Here is a 14448-nt window from a genome sequence, read left to right on the forward strand (position 1 = left end):
CAAAGACTTGGTGCTAAATGATATTGGTCACCATAAGGTCAAATAATTGTTCTAATGAACTTTTTTCACAATAGCAGAGGACCGAAGATGAAAAGAATGTCATTAAAGTTTAGAGAGATGATCTCAAAATATTAGATAAGATAAGAATATTGACCAATATTGACTTTGGTGGAATAAGAGACGGCTGCAATGAAAGTTCTGAGGCGGATTTCTATAAAAATGACGTCAGAAAGTCATAATAAAGGTCCTGTTTGAATAAGCAGATAAAACATTGGTCTAAAGAGAAACTCGCCCTTCAGTTGTAAGCCGTTCAGAGCAAAACATATACGTCAGCCTACTTAAACACAGTTAAATCTGAGAATATATTGTTGTTGTATATGAATGGCTTATGCTTTTCCCTACAGCTACACTACAATACCTCTCGCCATATCTCCTCACATTCCTATATGCCTTTTTGTGTGTAATATCTACAATATATAATCTAATGGCTCGATTTGACTAAGATTCCTTTCAGTTTGCAGTACACAACATTCCTGATAGCTCATGCCATCCAGAATGCAACTGTAGGTCACGTAAGAGCCGATGCCAGTCATGTAGTACTAGCTTGTAGTACTACCAAGAAACAATCAGTCAGTCCTTTTTCCTGTTATAATGAATGATGACGAAGTTAAGATCACCTCGATCCACTACGTGGGAACCAGAGGAGTTGGAGAGTTATAGGAGTGGGAGGAGTAATTACGAAAGAGAAGGGCTTCATCTGGGGTAGGGTGGGAGGAGGGGGAGGGGAGAGGAGATGGCAATGCAAGGGACCCTCGCCAATGACACACCCCTCCCGTTGGCGACCGTAAAACAGTGTGTCAGGGTCAGCTGCCATTACGCTTGTCTTTCTCTGCTGCAACTGGTGTCGCTGCGAACCTCGAGCTAAGGCAATTAATGCATTTTCAAGCGAATACTTCATATACAGGATATGTTGGTGCTCTACTTCTCTCCCTCTGTCTCTGTCTCTCTTTCTCTGCTTTCGCCACTCTGTTCCTGAAAGCCGAAGACCAAGAACGGTCGCCAACCAGCATGAGAGAAGAAAGTTCCGTTCTCTTGGTTAATTACAGCTAACTGAAAATGATTGTTGAATTCGTTTCGTGACTGTGCGAAAAGTCACATTTTAGGGTTCGGTTTGAAGATGATGATGAATAATTATGCTTCTTTCTCCAGATTACGAAGAAGGCAGTTACTCATGTGAAATAAAAGGAATGAAAGGGTTGTAACTAGGGGCCAAAGGGACGCTGCAAAGAAGCTAAAGTAATGCCTAAAATGCACCGCATGGGGTGCACTAACGGCGCTACCCCCAACGGGGATTACTGGTACGAGAACACTGCACATATGCCAGGCATTGTCATTAACTTGTATGCATTTCAACATACAAGAATAAAATAAGCTTCACAGAATAAAGTCAGTCAGCAATTCAGTCTTTCTATATACCTATAGCTAACTTTTAAGTTTTTTAAGTACTATGTTTTCAAAATTGTCTGTCTTTTTTTATAATCTAGTCAACCTCTTGTAGTCTGTCAAACGTTAAAGCTATCTTTACTGAACTGCTCTCCGGGTAAGAGAGATAGAGAGAGCCGTGCGATTGTTGGCACAATCCTGTGCGCCAACTCGATAACAATCCAGCAAATTCTAAAACCACCGAACACCCTTGTTACTGAGTTTGATTGAAAACGAGGGATGTACTATTATGTGGGTGAAGGTCGACCTCTAGAAAGAGAACGAAGATGGTAGAGAGAGAGAGAGAGAGAGAGAGAGAGAGAGAGAGAGAGAGAGAGAGAGAGAGAGAGAGAGAGAGAGAGAATGTCACTGTTTGTCACTCACTTGAATAACGTTGCGTGCCATCAGCTGACTCGGTCAAATTGGAAGGCGAGGTTGAATTCCCGTGACACTCTTCTTCTGCCGAAAATTATGTTTACTTTCATCTCTCATTGCTGATACCATGGGATTATGTCCGAGGATGAGGGGATGCGTGGGAAAATGAGAGAGGAAGAGCTGGTTGCTCTGTTTTTCTCTTGTGTTTTGGCCTAAATCTTATATTCCATTTCTCTTGTTACGCACGTGATACTTTTCCTTCGTGTTTATCTTTTTGTTGTGGTCGCAGTCGTTTTGTCTGACAGGTTATACACGGTTTTTCTTTTCAATCAGTATTGCCTAGAATGTAATGACTTTTGTTACATTATAAGTATTTATTCTAGAAAACTGCATTATATTCTGTAACGAACATTTGCAAAAATAACCCGTATCGTAAAATGAATTATCAAGTTTTTACATATTCCTTTCTGACAACTGCAAACATCGGCAGTTTGTTAAAACGCTCAGATTTCAAATTAAATTTGTTCTTTATTAAAATTTCTTAATTAGGTAAGAACCTGAGTATATATATATATATATATATATATATATATATATATATATATATATATATATATATATATATATATATATATATATATATTATATATATATATATATATATATAAATGACTATATTTTCACCTCTTGCATTTGATGGTAACACCAGCACTAATCATCGATTTAAATTGACATGAATTCAACATATACTGTTTTCCTTCACCGGGTACAGAAACACTTTTCGACTTATGCCGAAGTTTATGTGAGGTGTCTCGGTCCAGCACCACAAACGGAAAATTCCCTTAACGTTAGTTTTTGCAAGTTTGAGCAAACTTTTTTCTGGTTTCCATAAGAATAAGCACAAACTTACTCTGTTGGGTTTTTTAGCCTCATTAAGACCTATTGCCACCTGAACCAACAAAGCTAAGGTCTGTTGTTACATTTTGTAACACCAGGCATTTATTATGGCTGGGAAGTTAATCGTTGCGCTCAACATCACTGGTACTCGAGTATGAATGAAACTTTTACGTGCTGCTTCGTGAGCAAGAGCCCGTGCTGCTGTAAGAAACAGTATACTCCAAGGACACTGCAGCTCCCAGCATCAAACGTTAACTTTTATATTAATTTAATTTCAAATGCTCCATTTCCATCCACTTACTATTCGTAGAATCCCAATCTGTTTGCAATTGCTCAGAATCAGTACCGTCATGTTAGACATAATAAAAAATCTTATGAAATCTATGCATTTTTCACGCCGTAGAAATAACCTCCTCCATCTCTTTAGCATGGCATTGCTGATACGTGACCGTACCTTTGATAGTAGAAACGAGAAACCGAACAGAAGAAAATTAGAATTCTAAATATATATTTGTGAATCCTATAAAAACACATCAGATTTTCATCAAGTAAACAGTTATTTGCGGTAAATGAAGACTACCACCGCGGCCTGGTTCCCGCCAGTCGGCGACAGCAATATTTACAGTCTTTTGCTTATGTTTTTGTTTGTTTATGTCTTATGTTTGTGTTTATGATATTTATGATATTTACCATCAATGGGCTGGTACTAAATACGGCGCCCATTTTGCACGGAAACTGATAGCAGGACCACCTAGTCCTGACGGTTACCGAACCAGAGGTCCACGGTAGTAGCGTTCAGTTTTACTCAGTTTTTATTGAAGTTAATGGCATTGTTTGCTGATACTATCTTTTTATCAAGACTTTGAATCAGCCTATACTTCTTTTTCCCTTCTGGCAAGCTTCTTAGGAATAAGGAAAATTATTCAAGATTTTTTTCTTATTCCTATGAAGCTTGCCTGAAGGGAAAAAGAAGCATACACTAAATCAAAATCTAGATAAAATAATAGTATCAGAGAACAGTGCTATTAACTTCAACAAAAATTGCATAAGAGAGAGAATATGCCCAAATAGCAATTGTTCAAGTGTATATTAGAAAGAACCATTACTCGCCGTTGAGCAAAATGACAGCGCAGAAAACGCCGCTTTAAATGTCACTACTATCTGCTGTGACCTCGAAAGCCTGACAAGTTAAGCACAATTTTGTGTTTACGTTTTATCTACTGATCGTGATCTTGTGACCTTCGTGCCTTTTAATTCAAAATAGTTTTGGCAAAGGAGGAAATATTGATATGTGAAGTGCTTTCATCAAGAAGAACAAAATCTAATAGACTAAAGATAGGATATAGTGCAGGAAATTAGGCGAGGCTATAGTAGCCTTGGCCATGCATGGGTTAGTACAGTAGTAGACTAGCCAAGCCCAGGCTAGATTATACTAGTTATTCAGACTACGATAAACCTCCGGAACCTCAACTAATCAAGCTTAGGAAAAATGGAGTCCTCGTCTACTTTTGCCGGGAATGATTTCATCGTCAGATATCGAGGAATTTCGTCGAAACTTAAAAAGTAAGTTTGGCTAGACTGTTAGGTTGATTCGCCCTTACTTAGCGTAGGCAGTAGGCTGTGCCAGGCTAGCAATTTTATGCAATTTTATGATTTGGTTTAAGCATTATCAGACATTGCTCAAGCCTTCTGACATATTTTGATAGCCTAAAATAGCTTTACTGGGCGTTATGTTAGGCTACTTTGAATAACCAGTTGGTATTATTAGGCTATTTTGGGTATAGTTCAATATGAAATAGCATGAATGTTAAAAGTGGCCTTCTAGGTACTTTTTGACATGATTTTCATGCCTGCTAGGCCATATGACCTTATTTTCTGTCGCAGATGCTTGTTAACCTGTTGTCATTGCTCCAAAGTTGTCCAGTAATGCAGGTTTCATAGGTGCGGGTGGATGAAAACGAGAGAGGTGTAGGGATACACCTTAATATAATCTAGAGTTGTGCTCCATAATTACTTATTGCATCCTGCCTAACCTAACCTAGGAGACTGAATCTTCTGTTGTGAAACTTGAAAGGAGGAATCTTCTTCCTTCTTTTAGTTGCAAGATCAAACACTGATTGTAATGATGTCAAGACTGACATAAAAGCTTTTGATCAGTTTTGACCCTTAGCAGGACAGGGAGGAGTGAAAATGACCAAAAAAGATGATAGGATATTTGAAAGTGACTCACCTTTAAAAAATGTACCATCCCCACACTGTATCTCCATTTTCAATCTCTATCATTTGTGACAGTTATGGTGTGGAAGGAAGATGTATTAAATTTAACGTGAATATCAATGAAGATAGGATTTACTATGCATCTGATTATAGGCTTAAAAGTAACTATTGACACTACATCTGATGTATGTTAAAAGCAATAGACTGATATATCAAGATTATCATCAAGAACCTAAGCTATGACAGTTGGATGACATAAGATATTGGATATTGATACTTTATGTTAGGTTAGGCTAATTTGTTATATAAGTAAGTTATTAATAATGTTTTCTATACACAATAACACCGTGCTGTATTCGAAAATAAAAAAAAATTTTTTTTGAATTTGGAAATTAAGAGATGGGCATCAATTAAAGCAGTTTCTGTACATGTCAGGTTTAAAGTGGTTTACAAAGTCTGTAGCATGATAAAATCTTGACTCATTAGAATCTTCCCTTTCAGGCGCTTCCTCCGCAAACCAAATGTAGCTGAAGCAAGTGAGGAGTTTGGTGAGTTCTTTAACTCATGTTGTAATGTGTTTGCAAGCATGTAACAAATATATATGCAATGAAACAATGGAAATACATTAGTTGCACTGTACATAAAAAATTCATAAGTATGTATTTTCAAGTACTAATTGTTATTAAATCATATTATTTGATGTTAATATCATAAACATTTTGATTGCTTATAAAACAGGTCAGCTGGCTCGTGACCTTAGTGAAGGTGAAGCATGGGCTCAATCTGGCCTTTGCTGTGTCGCAGTTGCCAAGTGCGAACAAACTCTAGTCAATCCAACTACAGAAGTCTCTGCCATCACTCAAGCTGCAAGATATTTCTTAAAGGTAATAGATGTCATATTTTCCTTTCCCCCACAAGATATAGAGATACAGAGAGCACTTCCTTTTAAGGGCATTGGTGGTTAGTGATGCTATTTGAGACCTTATGGTTTTCCTCATCAGTCATGAAATCATTTCGTCAGTTTTTAGTATGCAGTATAATTTTCATCACAAAAGCATTGGTTGCCTTTAAGGTTGTTTCTGTGTAATGGTTATAAGTATTGGTAATTTAGTTATATATGTACAGGGTGCTCAGTTAATTCTTATCCTATACCTCTATGTCAGCCCCCAAAAACCTTCAAGCTCTGATAGTCTGCCACCCACAGTTGTAACAGGTTAAGGTGCATGTGAATTTAGGATAAGTTTAAGAGAATTAGTGAGACATTTTCATGTTTATTATAGGCAGAAGTCATCAACCATCACCTTCATTGTCCCAGTTTCAATGAGCATCTTATGACTGCTGTCAGCTGTTTTCAACATGCCATTCAGCTGTACATAGACCAGAAGAAACCAGCCCTTGCAGCTTCATTGGCAATGGAATTAGGACAAGTAAGTGTTTGAATTTTTAGTTTCTCTGTATATTGTATACAGTATTTATAATTATGTAGTCTCTCTTAATCATATTTTATCTTTTGTTCTTTGACTTCTTGAACTATTCATACCTTAATTTGTTAGTGTTTTTTTTTTTAAGAGGAATAAGCAGTTACCTCTTTTTTTTTTATTACTTGTTAGTGACTTTTGAGTATTTCTTAATAAGTGTTACATATTTGTTTAATGAGTGATCAGTATAAAATCCAGAATTTGTTCAGCAAGCTTTGGCATATAGCTTATGTATACATTTTCATGATAATGCAGTATATGCTCTCTACAGTACTTGCATTTGATATTTCCAATGGTTTTGTAAATCAGGCCCTTAGGTCACTGGGACAGCCTTCTGAGGCTCTCACTCATCTCCGTGTTGCTGCCGACTTGCAGTCAGCGTCTCCGTTGCATTATTTGACTTGTCTTGGGTACATTGCATCATGCAAAATAGATTTAGGTAAGTTTTAAACCTTATGTTATTTTTATTCCTGATTACTGTTTTCACATATATAATAGTGAGAAATGTTATGTATTATCAGATGCTGTATGATCACTATCTGAAATAAGTTTCTTGATACTTATAAGTATAATGTATTTGCCTTGTTGAACTTTATATGCTGTTGAAATACATGAAACTTTTTCTTCCTCATCAGGTGATCTTCATGGTGCACTAACAGTATTCACACAAATGACGAATGTCATAGAACAGCATGGAGGTCAGCCTCTTACTGGAGCTTATAAGGATATTCTAGCTAGGTATGCTTTTATTAGTAATTTTGCCATAAGATCAGGCAGCCTTGAAGTCAAAAGCAGTGAGGTCCATAAGTATTAGATAATTTTCTTGATAAGGTAGTCATGAACCAAGGTATTCACTCATTTCTTTCCCCTAATTTTTTTGTGCATTTAGGTTTGGGGTCAGGCATGAGCCTTTAGTTATTTACTTTGTCAACCTTAACTTAAAGTAACTGCATCATCTGTTATTAAGTACTTGACCATTTTATGGACATGGTTACACCTTATTTGTCCTATCACACAACTCTAAAACTCATTTTGGTTGCATAATGATCTTCCAAACAGAAAACCATGTTGATTTCACAGTTTTGTCATTTTATGGTTAGTAATTGCTACTCCCATGATCATAGAAGTTTTAGTAAAATTAGCCATCATTCGTAGTGGCTGATGGTAATATTTCAGAGTATTCAGAAAGATTCATACCACTGTCCTAAGCATTCATTGATCTGAAAACAAACTGAATTTGAATTCCGATGTAACTTTATAGAAAATAATGTATTACCCAAAATCATAGTTGTGTAGTAGTGTTACTACTGTATTAGAGGTTTCTGGTCATAAGGATGCAACATACCTGCAAAGATTGAGGGGTGTAATGCAACCTTTTATCTTTTTCCCTTTAGTTTTGTTACTTGTAAATTCTTGGACTTCAGGTGAAGAATTAGAATGTATATAGGCCGACACTTGAAAAGCCCTTAAAATGTACGAGTAGTAATTATAACAGTGAGCTGTGTTTTGTAACCTGCTTATTATGGAGCAATTATTTTCTTGCAGTACAGTATTTGCTTTCAAGTGGCTTATGCAGAGCTTCAAAACTTGGACAATGCCGCTGGTACAGTCTATGTTTCATATGATGTGATGAAGATTTTTTGTTTTACTCAGTTAAAAGTGAGCTGCTGCACAACCAGCAGTTTTTTGGTCCTTTTTTCAACTTGCTCATTATGTTGGCTAGCTGTTAAATCTGTCAAATTTCAGAGTAGTTATATGGATGTTATTTGCCATCAGTGTCTGGTATCCATTGGTGTTCACCCATGTACATTACAAAGCTTGATGGATTGAGAAACTGGCAGTTGAAATTTTGGTGATTAATTTAGTTGGAAGGCAGACATAATTACTTTTATAAGGCACAGGCATTAGCCTTACTCTTAACCCTCTTCTTTTATCTGGGCATAGGTCAGGTAGGAATGTTTAACTTTCTAGATGGTTGTAATTTGTGTTGTTTTCGGGTTTGGTTGAAGAATACTTTTCTAATTACTTTATAGATATTAGAAAGTTTCACATAGGTATGTGGAACTGTATTATTTGGGATGAATCTTACCTACTGTTAAAGTTAGCTTACATCTCCGCTCTGATAGGCAAGTTGGCATTCAAACAACAGATCAAATGGCTGCCTTTATGACTGTCTAGTTCACATGTTCCCCATCAGGTGTGTTTCAAATGTTTAAACTCTTGTGAGAATTCTCCTTGCCACCATTGGATATGAGTGCTTGTTGGTATTTCATGGCTTTTTCCTCTTATCACGGTACTGTACATTTATTTTTCCTAGGATGCCTCCAATATAATTAAGGTTAAGAGCGTCAGGTTCGGTAGGAATGATTACTATGTTATCAGAGTGTTGATTATTTTTTTAGGAGTTATGCATTGTTTATGCTGGCTGCTATGGTTTTAAGTGTGATCATTAGAATAGGTGTGAGGAAGTAAGGATTTTCGAAGGACTTTCTGCTTAAGTTCGTTAGTATAGGCAGAGAAGGCAAGCAGTAAGATTGCGAAGCAATTAGTTAGGTCAGGTCATCAACCTGTCATTTCTCCCCCTTCTCCAGGTCATGTAATTATCCATACTAAGTCTAGGCTTTTCCTTTGCTAATGCTTTAGTTAGTACTGAGGGTTCCTCTTTAGCTCCGCCTTCCACTCCCCTTTCGGTTCAGAAAAGCATATTGAGAGTTTAGAACAGGATGTAAACCTTATTTTGGTCAATACAAGGTTTGTCTGAATTGGTTAAGGAACCAGTCTGGGTCCCCCCATTGTGCAATCAATCATTTTTGCATTCCCTCATAAGAGGTAAGGTGTTGGTGCCCTCGCCCGTCTGTAGCCTGAGACTAGGACTGCCCTCCATCACCTGCCTCTCTGTTTTTCATGTTCATAGTTTCATATTATGCGTTAGCCAAAAGATTGTGTTGGTAAACGTTAATCTTCAGTACGTATGCGACTTCTGCCATCATTGGCACCTAGTATGAGGTTGTTAGTACCAATAGGACTAATTATATAGGTATAGACAGTTTTATTAGAAATATTGTATCTGTAACTAGTTTTACTTATTCTGATGTTATGTCGACTCAGTCAGTTGTTTAACCAGTCTCTTCATCTTTTACTCATTCTAAACCCTTGTCTGCTAGCCTATTCCTCTTTCGCCATCAAAATGCACTTGTTCGTTCTTTATCTTACTTCTGCCTCTGTTAATGTCTTTCTTTCCAAGTCTACCATGGTTACAATATCATCTGTTGTTTCCAAGCTAGATACTATTTTAGCTTCATAACTTTCTAAGAATGTGTCGTATGGGAATGCTCTTAAGTCTGTTGGCTCGCTTTTGGACCATCGGGTGAGGCAGGAGTCATTGTAACTCCTCCCCCCCCCAACTCCCAACTTTCCCATTTTCTTTCACTCGGCTGAGTCACTTCGACTGCTTTTTCCTGTCTATTGATGAAGCGTTTTCCTGTCTACCTTTCATGAAGCCATGGATGCGATGCAGGTGCTCGGCTGCTGTCATCTCATGTCGCCAGGTGTCACTAGGAGGCAGCTGTCTCCTCCTATCACCAAGAGACAGCTGTCTCCTCTTATCACCAGGAGACAGCTGTCTCCTCCTCTTGCCCTTTGGCGGAAGAAGAGTTTGAATTGGAGGATATCCTTCGGTTTGATCAGCGTTTGCTGGAGCATTGTGCTTCGCTGTATCCTCATTTAATTGAGGAAAGAGACACATAGAGAATAGGTCTCATTTGTCTCCTGTATTTTGGTTCCCTTTAAGTATTTGGAGAAAGAGAACCCAAGCTTTCTTCTTCAGTTAGAGCAGCGCACAAAGCTTCCTTTAGATCTGCTGGGGCTTGACCTCAGGTTTTTTAGGAAGTTGTGGAACACCGATTCTTGCGATACAGGCACTTAAACCGTCACTAGTAGAAGATTCTTTTCTCTTTACTCTGAGGAGACAAACTCATGACTGACAAGTGTTTTGGACACACTGAAACGGAGTCCCAATGAAGATTGTTTAAGTTTATTATCTTTTATTGAACTTTTGCTTAGTATATTACCTCTTCTCTGTATCAGCTTAGAGAGGTTGAGGCTCCAGCTTAGTGTGTTTTTGGCCCCAGCTTAGTTTGTGAAACCAGCTTTAATAGTTTTTGGTGCCAGCGAGAGTTAAGTGAGGAAGAATGTTAGTTTTTAACTTGTTTCTGATGCTACAGGCTAATGTTCTCATGCTTATACTAACTCGGTTTGGAAGAAATGAGAACACTTATGCTCCTATATGTAGTAAAGGCTTACACAGCACAGGTTAAGGCAATAAGGGAGTATATATTGGTGCAAGTCTTATTTTATACCTGTCAGGGGTAAGTTCGACCCTCAGGTTCTGGTAGATGGCCAGTTGCAAGCCTCATGGCATGCTTGGAGAGACTTAGGAGCAGAACCTTACATGGTGGAGGCAGTGAAGGAGAGTTATGATTCCTTTTTGTCCCCCTCCACTGGTTTAGTCTCCTCTAGCTGTTCCTTTGATTTCTCCAGCAGATGTCTCTCTTTCTTTAGTAGGAGATTGTAAATTAGAGAGAAAGAAATGGACCAGGCAGTAATTCACTTGGATTTTAAGTCTTGACTTTTTCCTAGCTCCATATGCAATTGGAGATTGGCAACCAGTGTTGGATACATTGAGACTGAATGACTTTATGTGTCTGTCCCCATGCTTTTTGTTTTTCTAGCGTGGATTTAGTGACTTTCCAAAAGGACAATGAGATGTTTTGGTGGATGTGCAGGAGACATTTTTCTCATACCTGTACATCATCAATTACCCAAGTTCCTTCGAGATATATTTACAGAGGAGGTATTGCTGTTCAAGGCACTTTGTTTTGGCTTGTGTATAGCGCCTCTATTAATATTCACAGGGAATTTGTTGCCCATAGGTGGATGGGGTCGATTTTTAGGAGAAAGAAGTTCCTCTAAGTCAGCTGGTTCAAATTGGCCAACTCCCAACAGTATGCCGAAGACCAAGGATCTGTTGCTTCATCAAGCTCAGTCTCTTTGCAATATAATTTTCAGTCGACTTCCCTAACTCCTCCTCATTTTTATCTAGTGATGTGGAGATGATACTTGATTTTGCAGGCTTGTCTGTCAGAAGACGAATAGGCACTTGCTGCTTGAAGAATTTTAGCACTGAGGAAGCTTTCTAAGTGGTAAGGGCTTTCTTTACTAAGAAACATGGCCTCACTGGGGATTTTGTCAGTATATCAGGTTCAATTACAGTAGTCTCAGAATAAGAGATTGTGAATTACAGCTAATGTTCATTAAAATTGTAAGTAATCCAGGACCATCACTGTCACCAGGTTCTGTAGGAGGCACGCTGAAACCAAGAGTTGACCATTTTAATTTTAAACCTACGTCCAGGTTATGTTTTTTCCCCCCTCTGTCATGTAACATGAAACAAGAATTTTTGTAGTGTCTTTACATTTCCATACAACTTAGAAAGGTCAACACTACCCCTGGTAAAGCTTACTAGATGTCAGGACAGTGGAAAAACCATCAAAGATGCCTAGCAGCTTTATCCCTGATTAGAAACAAAGTCATAGTGGAAAGGTTGCTTCTTTGAGTGAAGTGAACAGTATGATATTGGTTTGATTTCATTCTATGGAAGGACAGTGTTTTGGGGATTCAGAAGAACAAAACTACCTACAGAGTAGCCATTACACCCTCAAATTCAACAGTTGCTGTGGGATTAGAGGGGCACTCAAGTGTTGACTTATTAGCATGTAGATGAACAGGTACAACCAGTTGATATGTTTCTTTAAGTTTGGCCTGATTAAGACTTATAAGCCTTTCCCCTCTATCAACTCTAAGAAAGAATTGAGCAATTTCATGTTCAAGAATTGCTCGGTGACTCCTGTAGAGCCCTAGTAGCCTCAGAGCAAGTGATTTATGAACTCTCTAGCTCTCTTGGTAGATGTTTTTCTTATTCTTCCGTTAAGGGGGAGATAGACTCAGACTACAGAATTCCATGCGCTTCCACTAACTTCTGCGTCTCACACTTATAGCCGCTTAGAGATGCTCAGCTGTCTCCCAATAGGAGATTTTCAAAGATATCATGGGTTCTATCCTTAATCAAGTGGAGAACAACCGTGGCCTTGTGGCAGAAGCTCAGAAGCAGTGGCTTGTGTATTAATCAGGGTGGCTTTCTGGAGGAATTTTCAGCACCTAGAACCTTGTAGACATCAAAGTTTCTCTGCTTCCTTGGATATAGTAAGACTTTTTCCCTGTCTACTTTCAAGGTTATCATTCCATACTTTCTTGGTATTGCATTTTGTGCTATTAGATCTGGCAGATGATCAGCACCTTAAGGTTTTGAAATCAGTTGAGATGGAAGGCCCTTGAACTCTGTACTGTATCAGTCTCTCTCTGGATTTAGACGCAGGACAAAAGTTTACCTGCAGATTCTTTTGAGCTTCTGAATGAGTTCCATTGAATTAATTACTATGAAAACTTCTTTTATTTAGCACTATCAACAGTTAAAAAGAGTAAATTTATTGCAGGCACTCTCCTTAAGGCTGTTGTAAGGGAATGCTGTTTTATCTTTTTGCATTATAGTTGAAAATAAAGTTAAGGCTAAGTTTTCAGAGAACTGTAAGAATTCCATTGAACCTCTGGTGGGGAAGAAGAGGAAACAATTCTGTGTCATGTTGGTGCAATTAAAACTTATTTAGATAGGTTAAGCTTGAAAGAGGCACGTATCCTTTTATTTTGTGATTTTTTTTTTAAGCAGCACTTGTGAAAAGTCTTTTAATGAAAGAAAATATAGGTGTGAATCATTGAGACATAATTGAAGTTTTACAAAAACATTTGGATGTTATTGTAAAGATTTAAATTACCTTTGCAGGTGTGAAATCTCATCACTGCTAATCTTACTTACGTTACAACCATTACCTCAACACACCAAGCCTCCACATGCACACCTCCTAGAAAAGTATTCATGGACAACACCTGACATACAGCAGCTTAATGGTGAGTATTCTCTCTGCCGAGTGTTTTGCTTCGGTGTCAATTATGGTAACTACTTATGGTAAGGTCAGCAATGTAGGAAATGTTTTCAAAGGGCCACCAAAATAGAAATCATCGCTGAGACTTTCAGATGTCTAGAACTGAACTTATTCATTCAGCGTTATCTTCACATTACAGTAGTTGAAGTTGTTACCAGGATTATATGAAAGTTAGCATGTTTATCATGGGATTGTTCCCTCATTTTGTCAGTGAGAAGAGGTTAAAGAAAGGAATGCTTGATTGAATGATAGATATTTTTTCAAATTTGGTCTGTGGAGTGTATCATATCTACAGAGATTGGACTTAATAAAAACAAATAGTTAGGATTGAGTATAAGCAAACGGGTGAAACAATGCTAGGTGGAGAAAGGGTTACTGAGGTTGAGTCTTTCATATATTTAGAATGATATCCAATACAGATGCTTTTGATTTGGAATTTAATGGAAGACTAAATAAAGGAGGCAAATAAAATTTTGTCAGGCTGGAGATCAAGTAAACTGAAATTGCATACAAAAGTAAAATAACCCATTGTTATAATCTGTACTGCAGTATGCACATGACACATGTTATGACAGTTATATTGTATCCTGAAGATTGTTTTGGTTTGAGAATAAAACTTCAAGCAGAATGTTGAGTCATGGCAGGGTAGAGTGAGAAATACCATTAGGGGAAGTTACTGAATTTCAATTTGAAGATGGAGTGATGGTAAAGGAAAAAAGGAGGTAGCTTGGACATATATTTCTTACCCCCCTGGAAGAATAGTACATGATGTCAGCTGGGCTTCTGTGGGCACCAGGAGAGTGTAAAGACCCAAACCTACTTGGATGAGAACTGAGGAAGAAGATGATTGGAGATTAGTGGAAGTTCAAACTCAGGATTTCATAGAGGCTCTTTGCATCATGCAGCATTGGAGCAGTGATGATGACAATGAATACTACAGTATT

At 37.9% G+C, this 14448-nt stretch overlaps 1 protein-coding gene across 3 annotated transcripts in view; it reads left to right on the forward strand.

The window, feature by feature from the left end:
* The first annotated feature begins 3858 nt into the window (after positions 1-3858).
* The window catches only part of LOC136839497 (40-kDa huntingtin-associated protein-like), a 97311-nt gene continuing 86721 nt past the window's right edge, over positions 3859-14448 (forward strand). For 2 of the 3 annotated variants that reach the window (XM_067105640.1, XM_067105639.1), the window contains exons 1-7: positions 3920-4317; positions 5473-5519; positions 5710-5855; positions 6252-6398; positions 6759-6888; positions 7085-7187; positions 13345-13469. In XM_067105640.1, coding sequence (XP_066961741.1) covers positions 4244-4317; positions 5473-5519; positions 5710-5855; positions 6252-6398; positions 6759-6888; positions 7085-7187; positions 13345-13469 — 772 coding nt within the window. In that variant the 5' untranslated portion in view covers positions 3920-4243. Of the gene's footprint in view, positions 4318-5472; positions 5520-5709; positions 5856-6251; positions 6399-6758; positions 6889-7084; positions 7188-13344; positions 13470-14448 lie in introns of all 3 variants that reach the window. The other variant, XM_067105638.1, reaches the window with a different exon arrangement.

This window comes from Macrobrachium rosenbergii, chromosome 6, assembly GCF_040412425.1.
Source record: "Macrobrachium rosenbergii isolate ZJJX-2024 chromosome 6, ASM4041242v1, whole genome shotgun sequence".
NCBI lineage: Eukaryota > Metazoa > Arthropoda > Malacostraca > Decapoda > Palaemonidae > Macrobrachium > Macrobrachium rosenbergii.